General features: G+C 44.8%; 1 protein-coding gene across 1 annotated transcript; it reads left to right on the plus strand.

Moving 5' to 3' along the window:
* Positions 1-12,412: 12,412 nt before the first annotated feature.
* Positions 12,413-13,732, plus strand: LOC309392651 (D(1) dopamine receptor-like; the record flags this gene model as incomplete). Its single annotated transcript, XM_081954081.1, has 1 exon — positions 12,413-13,732. One exon carries the CDS (start codon positions 12,413-12,415, stop codon positions 13,730-13,732), a length of 1,320 nt encoding a protein of 439 aa, XP_081810207.1.
* Between the last annotated feature and the right edge of the window lie 1,196 nt (positions 13,733-14,928).

Below are 14,928 nucleotides of genomic sequence, written 5' to 3' on the forward strand. Positions count from 1 at the left end.
ACCTCTCTTAATATTTCCCAAGATGTTTCATTCTCTAGAAAGGAGCAGAGGCTTCCCACAATTCCCTCCTTTTGGGGTTATATATATTTAAATGTCATTGAGTCAGCAACATGAACATACAATATATAGCTATATTGTTCAGCCATACTGCTCTAATATTTCAATTACCAACTAATCTAGTATCTCATTTACAGTGGGGATGAACTGTATGTGTGGTTTTCTAATGGCAGGCATATAGGATAAAAGAGCTGCTGCTTTTTAAATTTTTTAAAATTATTTTGATGGCAACATGTTGAGAACCAAATATAATAAACAATAAAGACAGTAATAATAATCTAGCGCTGAAGATCAAAAGTGAAATTAATGCATAATGTACCAAAACTAACAAAATCCACATACTATTAATATCAAATTAAGCCAGTCCTGTGAAATCTAGACTGTAAGAAAGGTAGGTGTTCTATTTTCTTATTCGTACAAAATAAAACTATTTAATAAACCATAAGGAACACATCTTTTAAAGCCATTTCTTAACATCTGCAGTGTTAATTTTTTTACGTGTATGTAGAATAATTATTTTTGCCAAGATATATTCTTAAATACAGAATGGAGTTGTTTCTTTAAAACCTTCAGAAGACTACATTTTCCCCATAACAAGAATAGAATAGAATAGAATGGAATGGAATGGAATGGAAATTTAGAATAGAACAGAACAAAACAGAACAAAATAGATTAACTGAGATTAGGCAACCCAGTGATTAATTGAAGTCTTCACTAAGTGAAGCAACATATGAACTTATGATCTTACTTCAGCTTTCTTTTACTCTACAGACTTGTTAGGGTCGTAAATGTGCGGAGAGATCATAAAGTTACTTTGCCACATTTTACAACCTCTCTTGTCACAGTTGTTAAGCGAATCCCTGCGGTTCTTAAATTAGTAACACCGTTGTTAAGTGGATCTGGATTCCCCATGGACTTTGCTTGTCAAAAGTTCACAGAAGGTGATCTCATGACCCCAGGACACTGCAACTGTCATAAATATGAGTCGGCCGCGAAGCATCTGAATTTTGATCACGTAACCCTGGGGACGCTGCAACAGTTTGTAAGTGTGCAAAATGATCGTAAGACACTTTTTCCAGTGCCGTTTTAACTTCAAATGGTCACTAAATGAACTATTGTAAGTCGAGGACTATCTGTAATTTCATCTCTGAGACCACAAAACAGTTACTTCCAAAGAACTTCCTGAAACAGGAAATGCTACCGGTTTGGGCCGGTTCGCCCAAACCGGTAGTAAAAAATGCTACTGGTTCACAGAACCAGTAGTAAAAAATACAAAAAAAAAGTTTTTTAAAAAAGTTCTGATGATCGCACATCGCACAGCTGATCTTTGGAACTTAAAAAAAAAACTTTTTAAGCATTTTTTTACTACAGGTTCTCCGGAAGCGTGAGCGTGGGGTGGGGGTCTGTTTTTGCTCCCAGCAGCCATCCCTGAGGCCTGCTAGACCAAAAACGGGGGGTGGGGGTGCTGAGAAAGAAAGAAAGAAAGAAAGAAAGAAAGAAAGAAAGAAAGAAAGAAAGAAAGAAAGAAAGAAAAGAGAGAGAGAGAGAAGGGAGAAAGAAAGAAAGGGAGGAAAATAGGGAGGGAGAGAAAAAGGAGAGGAAGGAAGGACTACAAACCTGGCACTAGTCCAACCCTGCTCCAGCAGGACATTGTTAAAGTGAGTTTCTGTCTTTTGATCCCCCAATTACGTGACTACATAACCACACCCACCCAGTCACATGACCCCCCCACCAAGCCATGCCACCAAGCCACGCCCACAGAACCGGTAGTAAAAAAAATTAGATTTCACCACTGATCTGAAGGCATTTGAGTCCATCAAACCCAATTCTTAAGAAAAACATGTAAAGATGAAATACATCTGTTTGCCTGCATTTCATTGTTCATTGGTTTAAGCATTAAAGTTAGCTTATATTATCATTTTTGGGATTCTGCTTACTCACCGTCTACCTTGCCTGGATACAATAAAGGAATATATAAATCACACGAAGAAAGAAAAGAAAGGATTGCCTTGAAGGGTTTTTTCCAATTATTGAACAAAATGGGGTTCGTTTTTTAAATAGGCAAATGTTTGGTGTCCTTAGAAGCCCAAAAGGAGGTTGTCCTTTGCAAATCTTATTTAGCATTTTAAATGATTGCTTAGATTTGCAACGTTAAAACTTCAACGTGGAGTACTTTTTTTTTTTAAATAAACATGTTATTACCAACCTGAATGCCAGCTGGTTTCTTCATTTAGAGCCAAGAGCTTTCACAGAACAACATATAATTTTCACAGCTCTAACATTAAAAAGGGTGAAGATGGCAAGCATCTGTGAGTTCAGCAAAAAGGGGAGTGCTCTAAAACAAAAAAAACCCCAACAGCTGTAGCCTGTAATGTTTACTGCATTACTAATGGAGAAATCCAAAGCCAAATTGTTGTTTGAGATACCCTAAAGATAGTGATAAGTGATAGGCCGCTTGGGAAAGCCAAGGGAAGCCATCAAAAGCAAAAGTTAGAATATTTTGGACATGTGATGTGACACCCGGAAAAATACAGCATATTTCACTTAATCCTCCAAGGAAAGATTGAAGGCAAACGAGGCCCAGGCAGATGAAGAACATCATGGCTTCAAAAATCTAAGGAAGTGGTTTGGACAAAACTTGGCAGCACTTTTTCGTGAGGCTGTTGATAAAAATAGGATCGCCGGCTTGATTGCCAACATCCAATGACAGATATGGCACAAGAAGAAGAAGGTAACACCCACAGATGTACCTTGTATAAGAGCCTTATTTTATATTAATCCCAAACTCTTAGGACTAAGAAAGCAATTCTTGAAATCAGCCTTTATTGTAAGTTTGTCAAACCGTAGCTAGGTGTGCCCACCAGTGGCGTAGCGTGGGTTGTCAGCACCCGGGGCAAGTAATTTGCGCCCCCTAACCCGAGGGCGGCCCGACTGCAGCTGCCCCTTGGTCAACATCAGTCAAGTGAGGCTCTCCATGCTGGCCTCCTGCCTTCCTCCCGAGGAGGAGCTTGACAGGGCAGCGGGAAAAGGCTCGACTGAAGGGAAGCAGGTGTCGCGGGGGTGGGAGGCGCACCGGGGGCTTCGGGAAGGCGCCGGCTCCCCGGGGCGCTCCAGGCGGAGCGGGAGGACGCGGTGGCGTTGCAGCCGCGGGCAGACGGAGTGCAGCGCTGCTCTCCTTCGGCTCCCACGGGGGCGGCGCGGCGGGTCTTGGTGGCTCCGCTGGGAGGTAGGCGGTGCGCAGGAGGGGCCTGGGCGGGCCGGGGAGCTTAGTTCGCGGGCCAAGCCGGGTGCGGAAAGAGGCGGCCACAGTCCGGCAAAGGGCGGCGCAGGCCGAGTCAGGGCGCCCCCCCCGATGTTGCGCCCGGTGCGGCCGGCACCCCCTGCACCCCCCACGCTACGCCACTGGTGCCCACAGCTTAATTCTTGGCCCTCCAAATCTAATAACCACTTATTTTTAAGGGTCATGGAGCCCAACATTTCTATTGTTAAGTGAGAATTTGTTAAGTTGGGTTTTGCCCCATTCTATGACATTTCTTGGCACAGTTGTGAAGTGAATCACTGCAGCTGATAAGTTAGTAACCTGGCTATTAAGTGAAGCTGGCTTTCCCATTGGCTTTGCTTGTCAGAAGATTGCAAAAAATGACCCAGGGATGCTGCAACAGTCATAAGTATGAACCAGTTGCCAATTTTGATCACATGTGGAGTTTTGCTGCAAAGGTTGTAACTGTGAAAAGCAGTCACAAGTCACTTTTTTCAGCGCCATTGTAACTCTGAACGGTCACTACCCTGAGTTTCCCTGAAAATAAGACCTCCCCAAATAATAAGCCCAACCGGGCTTTTAAGCGCATGCGCTAAAATAAGCCCTCCCTCGAAAATAAGCCCTCCCCGAAAATATTGCAACACAACAGCAGCCATGAGGCGACCACGCTTGCCCCCTCCTGCACTTCAAAAATAATAAGACCTCCCTGAAAATAAGGCCAAGCACTTATTTTGGGGGTCAAAAGAGAAAAAGACCCTGTCTTATTTTCGGGGAAACATGGTAAATGAACTGCTTTAAGTCGAGGACTACCTTTACAGTGTTAAATCTGATAACTCAAAACCACCTCTTTCTTTTAGCATATTGCAACAATTTATATTTAATCTTCTCACTTTTTTTCCCTTGCCAGATAAGTTTAGAAATATGCTTTTGTCATTGTTTAAATGGAACATCAGTTGTTAATACTGGTAGTGTCTGGAATAAAAACAGCATCTGTATAAAACATCTTAATTAGAGAGGTTCTATTCAGCAAAGATAATTGCAAAAGAATCTCTAAGACCTGATTCTCTCAATCATCTCCAGCAAAGGAAAGCCTCCCTATATCACATAAAACAATATTTCATGGAAGAAAACTTTAATACAGGCTTTCTGAATATGTTATTCAAGAAGATTTGGAAAAGATTACACTATCATATTCAGTACAGGTAGTCCTCGACTTACAGCGGTTCACTAGTGACCTTTCAAAGTTACAATGGCACTGAAAAAAATAACTTATGACCAGAGGTGGCCGTCACATAACGCAGTGGTGGGTTGCACGCAGTACGCACCAGTACAGGCGTACCGGAGCCTGCCCGGAGCACCGGATACCGTTCCAGTATGGTGCTCTGGAGGGTCTAACCACCCACATGAGCTCCTCACTGGTCTTTTAAGTCTTCGCCGCTTCCGCGCATGGGACATACAGCGCCTGCGTGACACTCCGCTGAGCAGCTGGAGCATCGTGGAGGCTCGCAGAGACACTAAGATGCATGCGCGTGCTGTGCGCATCCATGTGGACGTCACCGGGCCCGTTCCAACCGGTACGGAACCCACCACTGACATAACATAACAACCGGTTCATCCAGCACCGAAAATGTGAGCATGTGTGTGCCTTCCGCACTTGCGTGCAGCTTCAAAGACATGGTGAGGTAGGATGGGATAGCGTCAAGGCGGGTGGGTGGGACCACCCGCTGGTTGGAACTACTGGTTCGCCTGAAGCGGTCCGAACCAGCAGCAGCATACCACTTCTTATGACTGTTTTTCATACTTACAACCGTTGCAGCATCCCCATGGCCATGTGATCAAAATTCAGACTCTTGGAACGGACTCATATTTATGACTGTTGCAGTGATCCCCTTTTAAGACATCTTGATCAGCAAAGTCAACGGGGATTCCAGATTCACTTCACAACCATGTTACTAACTTATCAACTGCAGTGATTCATTTAACAACTGTGGCAAGAGATGTCGTAAAATGGAGCAAAGCTCGCTTAACAAATTCTCACTCACCAACATAAATGTTGGTCTCAATTGTGGTTATAAGCCAAGGACTACCTATATATGTCACAATAAACGAAAGGTAATTAACACCGCACACACATAGTGGTAGGAACATGGGGATGGGATGTTTGAGACCGGCCTCAATCACAGAAGTTCCCTGAGTGATTGTGGAGTATGATAGTCTCTTTCTATAAATCTAATATGAAACTAGATAATGAACAAACAAGCTTTAACGGAAAAACCAAACTCCTTGAATTGCTTTAACATGTTGCCTCATTCACCTATCATGCACTCTTGTGACATGGTTGGCTTGGACTTGACTTGGAATTTGTCAGCCAATAATTATCATTTTATGCTGAGATTTGTGGCTTAGCACAGCCAACAATGGTTCACTCAGTAAACCAAGGTTTAAGTGAGCCACAGAAATCAAGCCCTGATAAAGAAGGTGCCCATGATTTTAAGCTGTGAACAAGACATATGGCCAAGTTTCTAAGTTTCTGCATATGATTTGTTGATTGTTCCACTAACCAAGATCCCCTGGGAGTCTACTTTTTTCTGTCATGCCTCCTAATATATTTATTTATTTATTTGCTAATTCTTTATTTATCAAATTTTTAAAACCGCCCATCTCTCTTATAGAGGGACTCTGCAAGGTGTACAAATATAATATTAGAAACATTTAATAGAATAACAGAATAAAAGGGACCTTGGAGATCTTCTAGTTTGCTCAAGCTGGAGACCCTATATATTCCATTCTGTGCAGTCTCTTCTTAAAAGCCTCCAATGAGGCAGCACCCACAACTTCTGAAGGCAAGACATTCCACTGGTTAATTGTGTTCACTGTTAGGAAAATTCTCCTTAGTTCTAGGTTGCTAGAGTCCTTGATTAGTTTCCACCCATTGCTTCTTGTCTTGTCTTCAGGTGCTTTGGAGAATAACTTGACCTTCTCTTTTTTGTGGCACCCTCTCAAATATTGAACTACTGCTATAATGTCAGTCTTTCTTTTCAGTAAAAGTAAAAGTTCCCCTGCGCATGAGTGCTAGTCATTTCTGGCTCTAGGGGGCAGTGCTCATCTCCATTTCTAAAGCCAAAGAGCCAGTGCTGTCTAAAGACGTTCTCCGTGGTCATGTGGCCGGCATGACTAAATGCCGAAGGCACACAGAGCACTGTTACCTTCCCACCAAAGTGGTCCCTGTGTTTTTACCTCCATTTTTTAAGTGCTTTTGAACTGGCAGAAGTTGGGACAAATAACGGGAGCTCACTCCGTTACCCGGCGCTAGGGATTCGAACTGCTGAACTGCCAACCTTTATGATTGACAAGCTCAGTGTCTTAGCCACTGAGCCACTGCGTCCCTTTCTTCTTTTCAGTAGACATATCTAATTCCTGCAACTATGCTTCAAATATATAAATATCTATTTATATATTTATGTATTTTCTGCTATATTATATATATATATGTATGTATGTATGTATGTATGTATGTATGTATGTATGTATGTATGTATGTATGTATATATATAATGTTTTCGTAGATTTTCACGGGTGTAGGTATGCTGGTTTTGTTGTATTCGGGTCTTTTCCCGTGTAAGGTGGAGATTGTCTTTGCAACGTTTCGGCAGGATCTCACCTGCCATCTTCAAGCTGTGGGCTTAAAATGTGATCGGAGCTGCCGTCTTTCTGTAAGTCTTGGTGGGAGGGGATGGGGTGCTGGCTTTGTTTCAGTAAGTGGAATGATTGGTTGTGTGGTTGTATCATGATTGGTAGATTGGTGCTGATTGGTGCAGGCTGTGTGTGCATTGTTGTTTTCTATTTTAACGGCTTGGGTGGTGGGTGGTGTTCGTTTATTGGCTAGGGCTGGTTTCCAGATGTTTGGTAGGCGAGAGGTATCATCACGTTTGTTCATGCTGTGGGGGTGTTTCTCTATTTCGATGGCTTCCATGATTATTCTCTTGTGGAGGTGTTCTGTTTTGGAGATTAACCTGGCTCCTTCAAAGTTGATTTCATGTCCTGTAGCTTTAAGGTACAGTCCCTTTCGGGAGAGGGGGCGGTATATAAACGCTAATAATAAATAAATAAAAATAAATAAGGTGCTGGAAAAGGGAGGAAGTTTTTTCTTTTTTTCTACTGCGTTCTTGTGTTCTGTGATGCGTGCATTTATTCTTCTGTTTGTTTGTCCTATGTATATTGCTGGGCAGATTTAGCATGGTATTTTGTAGACTCCTTGGTTTTCTAACTGGATTTTGTCTTTGGGGTTTCTTAAGATGTTGGCTATTTTTTGGTCAGTGGTGAAGGCGGTCCTGATATTGTGCTTGTGGAGAATTTTGCTGATTTTATCTGTGGTGCCTTTGATATAAGGGAGGAGGGCGATGCCATTGTCCTGTTCTGTGTCTTGGTTTTTTGGGGGAGTCTCCTTTTGGATTAGGTTGGTGATTGTTTTTCTTTGGAATCCATTGGAGATTAATACATTTGTGAGTTTGTGTAATTCAGTTTTCAGGTGGTCTCCACTTACTGAAACAAAGCCAGCACCCCATCCCCTCCCACCAAGACTTACAGAAAGACGGCAGCTCCGATCACATTTTAAGCCCACAGCTTGAAGATGGCAGGTGAGATCCTGCCGAAACATTGCAAAGACAATCTCAACCTTACACGGGAAAAGACCCGAATACAACAAAACCAGCATATATATGCTGGTTTTGTTGTATTCGGGTCTTTTCCCGTGTAAGGTTGAGATTGTCTTTGCAATGTTTCGGCAGGATCACACCTGCCATCATATATATATATATATATATGTGTGTGTGTATATATATATACGTAGATTTTCACGGGTGTAGGTACATACATACATACATACATACATACATACATACATACATATATATATATATATATATATATATATATATATATATGCTGGTTTTGTTGTATTCGGGTCTTTTCCCGTGTAAGGTTGAGATTGTCTTTGCAACGTTTCGGCAGGATCACACCTGCCATCTTCAAGCTGTGGGCTTAAAATTTTAAGCCCACAGCTTGAAGATGGCAGGTGAGATCCTGCCGAAACGTTGCAAAGACAATCTCAACCTTACATGGGAAAAGACCCGAATACAACAAAACCAGCATATCTACGAAAACATATATATATATATATATATATGTATGTATGTATGTATGTATGTATGTATGTATGTATATGTATATGTATATGTATATGTATATGTATATGTATATGATGTATATGATGTAGATGTAGATGTAGATGTAGATGTAGATGTATTTATATGTAGATGTAGATGTAGATGTAGATGTATGTGTGTGTGTGTGTGTGTGTGTGTTGTATTTGTGCTGATAAATAAATAAAGGGAGACTAGTATAGGTCTATTTCAAGCTATTTAGCTCTCATCAGCTAGCCATACCCTTACTGGGATTTGAACCTTTTTAACACAAATACATACATACATACATACATACATACATACATACATACATACATACATACACACACACACACACACACACACAATTTTTAAAAGATGCAAATGATGCTAAACATGAATTGTATTGCCTTCATTTCATGTCCAATCCAGAAGTGAGACTCTTGACTATTTTGGTTTTAAAGGAGCATTTTCTCATGTCAGCCCCATTTCAGGGCAACCAGAAGGGATGTAAAATGTGTTTAGCTCTGTCACCTATTAACTTGCAGTGACCGGGAGTAACAAAATCAGGATAGAGACGGCCAATCAGGAAGGCAAATGTCAGGCTGGTATAATTTTCTTCTAAAGGATGGAAGCAATAAAGTCTCCGAATCACAAGACAAACGAACCACTGAGTGGAATATGGCTAACCACCATTCAGGAAACCATTTTTCTAATCAGATTAACTGATGTCTCTCCTTTCAAAAGCCACAATAGCACAGATTAAAAAACCCTCAGGGTGATTTCAGGGCTGCGATAAGATCCACGGATAAACTGGGTGCTTTGTGCGAAGGAGGGAGGGACAGATTGATTTGCTTTTTGTTCTTTCCCCGAGGTTGGTGGTTTATCTCCCTTCTTGACAATCAAGACAGATAACTGCACATTGAACTCCTGTCACTTAAGAAGGGACTGGACCAGGGGTGAAATCCAGCAGGTTCTAACAGGTTCTGGAGAACTGTTAGCAGACATTTTGAGTAGTTCAGAGCAGTGGCGTAGCGTGGGGGGTGCAGGGGGGGGGCGGCCGCACCGGGCGCAACATCTGGGGGGGCGCCCTGACTCGCCCCGCGCCGCCCTTTGCCAGACTGTGGCCGCCTCTTTCCGCGCCTGGCTCGGCCCGCGAACTAAGCTCCCTGGCCCCGGCCCGCCCAGGCCCCTCCTGCGCACTGCCTACCTCCCAGCGGAGCCGCCAAGACCCGCCGCGCCGCCCCCGCGGGAGCCGAAGGAGAGCGGCGCTGCGCTCCGTCTGCCCGCCGCTGCAACGCCACCGTGTCCTCCCGCTCCGCCTGGAGTGCCCCGGGGAGCCGGTGCCTTCCCAAAGCCCCCGGTGCGCCTCCCACCCCCGCGGCACCTGCTTCCCTTCAGTCGAGCCTTTTCCCGCTGCCCTGTTGAGCTCCTCCTCGGGAGGAAGGCAGGAGGCCAGCATGGAGAGCCTCACTTGATTGATGCCGACCCAGGGGCAGCTGCAGTTGGGCCGCCCTCGGGTTAGGGGGCGCAAATTACTTGCCCCGGGTGCTGACAACCCACGCTACGCCACTGGTTCAGAGAACCGGCAAATACCACCTCTGGCTGACCCCAGAGTGGGGAGGGAATGGAGCTTTTGTTGTGTCCTCCTGCCACACCCACCAAGCCACACCCACAGAACCGGTAGTAAAAAAAAATTGAATTTCACCAACGGACTGGACAACTGTTTGTTCGAAAATAGCACAGGGTCTCCTTGCTTGAGCAGAGGGTTGGACTAGAAGACCTCCGAGGTCCCTTCCAACTTTGTTCTTCTGTTTTAATTCTGTCATTATTATCCTGTTGAAGGGAATTACTGGCTTGGACTGGATAAGGTCCTCTAAACTGGTTTTGCCCTTTTCTCACAGGCTTAAAGTTCCGTTGACCCATTTGGCATTTGGCATCAGTTGACATTTCAATCCAGTAGGGTTTTTTAAAATAAATAAATAAATGTAAGGTATTACAATTGTGCATTCCAGGGGTCTCCAACCTGGACAATTTTAATCCTGGAGGACTTCAACTCCCATAATTCCCCAGCCAATTTTAAGCCTGGAGGACTTCAGCTCCCAGAATTCCCCAGCCAATTTTAATTCTGGAGGACTTCAACTCCCAGCATTCCCTAGCCAATTTTAATCCTGGAGGACTTCAACTCCCAGAATTCCCCAGCCAATTTTAAGCCTGGCAGACTTCAGCTCCCAGAATTCCCCAGCTAACTTTAAGCCTGGAGGACTTCAACTAACAGAACTCCCCAGCCAATTTTAAGCCCGGAGGACTTCAACTCCCAGAATTCCCCAGCTGACTTTATACTGATACCACTGATACATGCCTATGCACCTTCAGAGTCCTGTTGGTTCAGCCCTCTACAACAGGGGTCTCCAACCTTGGCCACTTTAAGCTAGAGGACTTCAACTCCCGGAAAGCAAAGCTGGGTGGGGAATTCTGGGAGTTGAAGTCCGCCAGGCTTAAAGTGGCCAAGGTTGGAGACCCCTGCATTAGGCAGCGACCTTGTCGCCCCCCTCCCCTTCCTACTCATCAGAGCGGAACGCTACACCTGTAGAATCTCTGCCTGTTTCCCACCATACTCTGAACAGCTCAGTCTAAAGCTGCCTCGGGATAGAAAAGAGCTGAGAATGTTATTCTTATTATTGTTGGCTTCTTAGACCCAGCGAAGGGAAGCCATCTCCCCGTTCTTTCCACCGCGAAAAAAGCTGCCTAGGGGGAGCACCTCCAAACGAGACGCCGCCGGCAAACAGCTAACCTGGTTCGTGGGCGCATCGATGGCATCCGGGACTGGCTCCTTCTTTCACCTGATCTCCTCGGCTTGCCTCCGCCTCAAGGGAGCGGCAGAGCTGCCTGGCTTTCGTAGCATCCCCAGCGGCTCCGGCAGCCCCGACCGCTCCAGCCGGGGAAGGAGCCGGCCGTTTCCTCCCAGACCTTCCGACTCGGAGCCGGATCCGCGCTCGCCGACTGAAGGCAGGAAAGTTTGGCAAGGGAAGGAAAGGCAACGCGAGAAGACGCGAGGTCCACTTTGCTTCTCTCCCCGTCTTTGTTCCAGTCTGCATTGCCTTTGGACCACTCTCAAGGATGAAGGCAGACGCTCATAGAAGTCTTCATTGGCTGGTGGTCATTATCAAGGGGGGTAGGAGAGCAGTGTTATCCCAGGATTTGAGGTAGCTGCTGCCACAAAGAAGAGGCACAAAGAAGAGCAACTTATTTTCCAAAGCATCAGAAGGCAAAACAAGATTGAAACTGATCAAGGACAGAAGCAAGCTGGACTTGAGGAGAAGCTTCCTAACCAACCGCTTGCCCTCAGAAGTCAAAACCTCCCTGGAGGTTTTTAAGAAGCGGCTGGACAAGCATTTGTCTGGAACGGTGTATATATATAGGGTCTCCTACTTGAGCCGGGGATTGGACTAGAATAGCAATAGCACTTAGATTTATATACCGCTTTACAGTGCTTTTACAGCCCTCTCTAAGCGGTTTTACAGAGTCAGCCTATTGCCCCCAACAATCTGGGTCCTCATTTTACCCACCTCGGAAGGATGGAAGGCTAAGTCAATCTTGAGGCTGTTGAGATTCCAACTGCCAAAATTGCAGGCAGCCAGCAGTCAGCAGAAGTAGGCTGCAGTACTGCACTCTGACCACTGCGCCATCACAGCTCTTAGAAGATATCCAAGATATCCAAGTCCCTTCCAATTCTGTGATTCTGATTGATCCTGATCCTGATTCTGATTAGAAGATGCTGGCGTTGTAGAGCTGCTAGTGAGCCCACACTGCCCAGGTTCCCTACAAGTCCCCACCAGATTTGGCTCGTGGAGGCAAAGTTTTTTTTCCAAAGAAGAAACCAAGAAAAGGAGAAAGAAAAAGACCTTCCCTGATGGAGAACGCCTCCAACCACAGCTGGGAGGCCTGGGAGCCCCGGAACCCACTCAGTGGCTTGAGGGTGTTGGCAGGATGCTTGCTGTCGCTGTTGGTGCTAAGCACCCTGGTGGGTAACAGTGTGGTGTGCCTGGCCGTCCTCCGGTTCCCCCACTTGCGGACCAGAGCCACCAACTGGTTTGTGCTCTCACTGGCCTTGTCTGACCTTTGCGTAGGACTGCTGGTCATGCCCTGGAAAGCGGTCACAGAAGTGGCAGGTGGGGCATGGCTCTTTGGCAGCCACTTCTGTGACACCTGGGTGGCCTTTGACATCATGTGCTCCACGGCTTCCATCCTCCACCTCTGCATCATCAGCCTGGATCGCTACTGGGCCATTGCCAATCCCTTCTGCTATGAGCGGCGGATGACACAGTCCCTGGCCTTCACGATGATCATGTTGGCGTGGACCCTCTCCGTTCTCATTTCTTTCATCCCTGTCTACCTCCATTGGCACAGCGCCCAGGTGACCCCTGACTTGCTTCCCTATCACTGTGACACTCGTCTCAACCGTACTTATGCCATCGCCTCCTCCCTGGTCAGCTTCTACATTCCCGTCTCCGTCATGATTGGGATGTACGCACAGATATTTCGCATTGCTAAAGCTCAGATCCGTCGCATCTCCTCCTTGGAAAGAGCCGGTGGCCTGGGTTTGGTCAAGGGGAAGGAGCCGGTTTCTTCTCTGCGCAACTCCCTGTGCAAAGAAAGCAAGTTGCTTCAAACCCTGACCATCATCTTAGGAGTTTTTGTCTGCTGCTGGCTGCCGTTCTTCTTGCTCAATTGCCTGTTGCCCTTTTGCGACACAGGGTCCACGGACAGAGGCCCCGAGCAGCTGATCTGCGTCAACCCATTCGTCTTCAATATTTTCATGTGGCTTGGCTGGGCCAACTCCACCATCAACCCAGTGATCTATGCTTTTAATGTAGACTTCCAGCGGGCATTCAGGAGCCTGTTGGGTGGCCACCATCTCCCTTGTTGTGTTCCCAACCGTTCTGCCACCCAGAGAGTCCATCTGAGCGGTGAGTTGACCTCCTACCCCCACCGAAAAGATGAAGATTCCCCGTTGTCGTTACCCGCACATGCCATCGTAGCTTGGAATGAGCCACTCCCCTCCACAGCCAGTATCCAAGAAGAGCATTATGGAAGGCTCATATCAGAGAAAGAAATGCTTCCATCCTCTCCAAGGGCTTACAGAAGCAGTTCCAATATGCCAGTTTTGCTTCCCTTTCAGTGTGAAAGTGAACTAATTTTGGAAACGGATATTCTCCATGATGGAACTTAGAAACTCCCCGACCTCACCTCAGAGTGGTACTGCTGGCCCACGTGTGCCTAGATCTAGAAACCACACGCAAACGTGTTAGGACAGAAGAAGAAAATGAGAGACTGACACACTTGATAAGTTCTCTTAAGGGGATGTTTTGAGTGATTGCTATGCAGAAGTAGGTCTCTAGAAAGTATATAGCAACCCAACAGGCTGCTGAATTTGGACTAAGTTGCTCCATGAATACAGCCAATTCTTTTCCACAGTCATCTAAATTGATGGCCATAATCATTTCTGACTTCTCTAATTATGGCTGCTTCTGAATAACAGTTTATATATTGGTTTGAGAGGATAAACTTGTACTTTTTACAAGATGGATTTAACACACACATACACATGTGCATTTCCTCTTCTCACATAATGTCAGAAGAAAGAGTTTTAACCTAGCTTTTCTTCTGACATACTAGTTTCCAATAAGGAAGGTATGTGTGAATAGATTTGAAATGCTACAGCTCAGGATGCTTTGCAGAATAGTTGGATTGTTGATTGTGAAGTCAGCCAGATGTTTGCATTGGCCATTATGTTATGTTATTGTTTATCATCAGTTTGTGTGATCTTGTGATTTATTGCTTTTTCTGGGTTTTTTGTTTGTTTGCACAATCTGCACTTTAAATCACTTGATGATTTTTCGATTTGAGTCTTGATTTTATTAGTTCAAACAGCTTGTTCTTCAGCTGCCTAAATCAAGCCTTCAGTTTCTTTTGTCATGTTCCTGTTGTAAGCCATTGCCAGATTTTATCTTTATCCACCTTTCCCTCGATCTTTTGTAGAAACTGACCATGTAATGGATTTTCCTTGCCAGCATTCTGTTTGTGTATTTATTACATTATTTCAATATTCATATTTTGTTTCCTGTACATTCAGTAAGTTCCAATTTTTAACTTGCATCAGTTCCTGTTCTTCGCTGTCTTTTACGTAAATACCCAGTGCATGTTTTCCTTTGCCAATTTGTTTGACTTGAAATAAATCTCAGCCTCCATTTCTTCAGAACAGGTGTAATCTATCAATATTCCTATGGTGATGTAATACATAATAAATAGTAATAATTCCTTCCTTCTTCCTTCCTTCCTTCCTTCCTTCCTTCCTTCCTTCCTTCCTTCCTTCCTTCCTTCCTTCCTTTTTTCTTTCTTTTGTCCAAACAGACTAGTACAGCTAAT

This window comes from Natrix helvetica (assembly GCF_964273705.1).
Source record: "Natrix helvetica genome assembly, chromosome: 5".
In the NCBI taxonomy this organism is placed as follows: Eukaryota; Metazoa; Chordata; class Lepidosauria; order Squamata; family Natricidae; genus Natrix; species Natrix helvetica.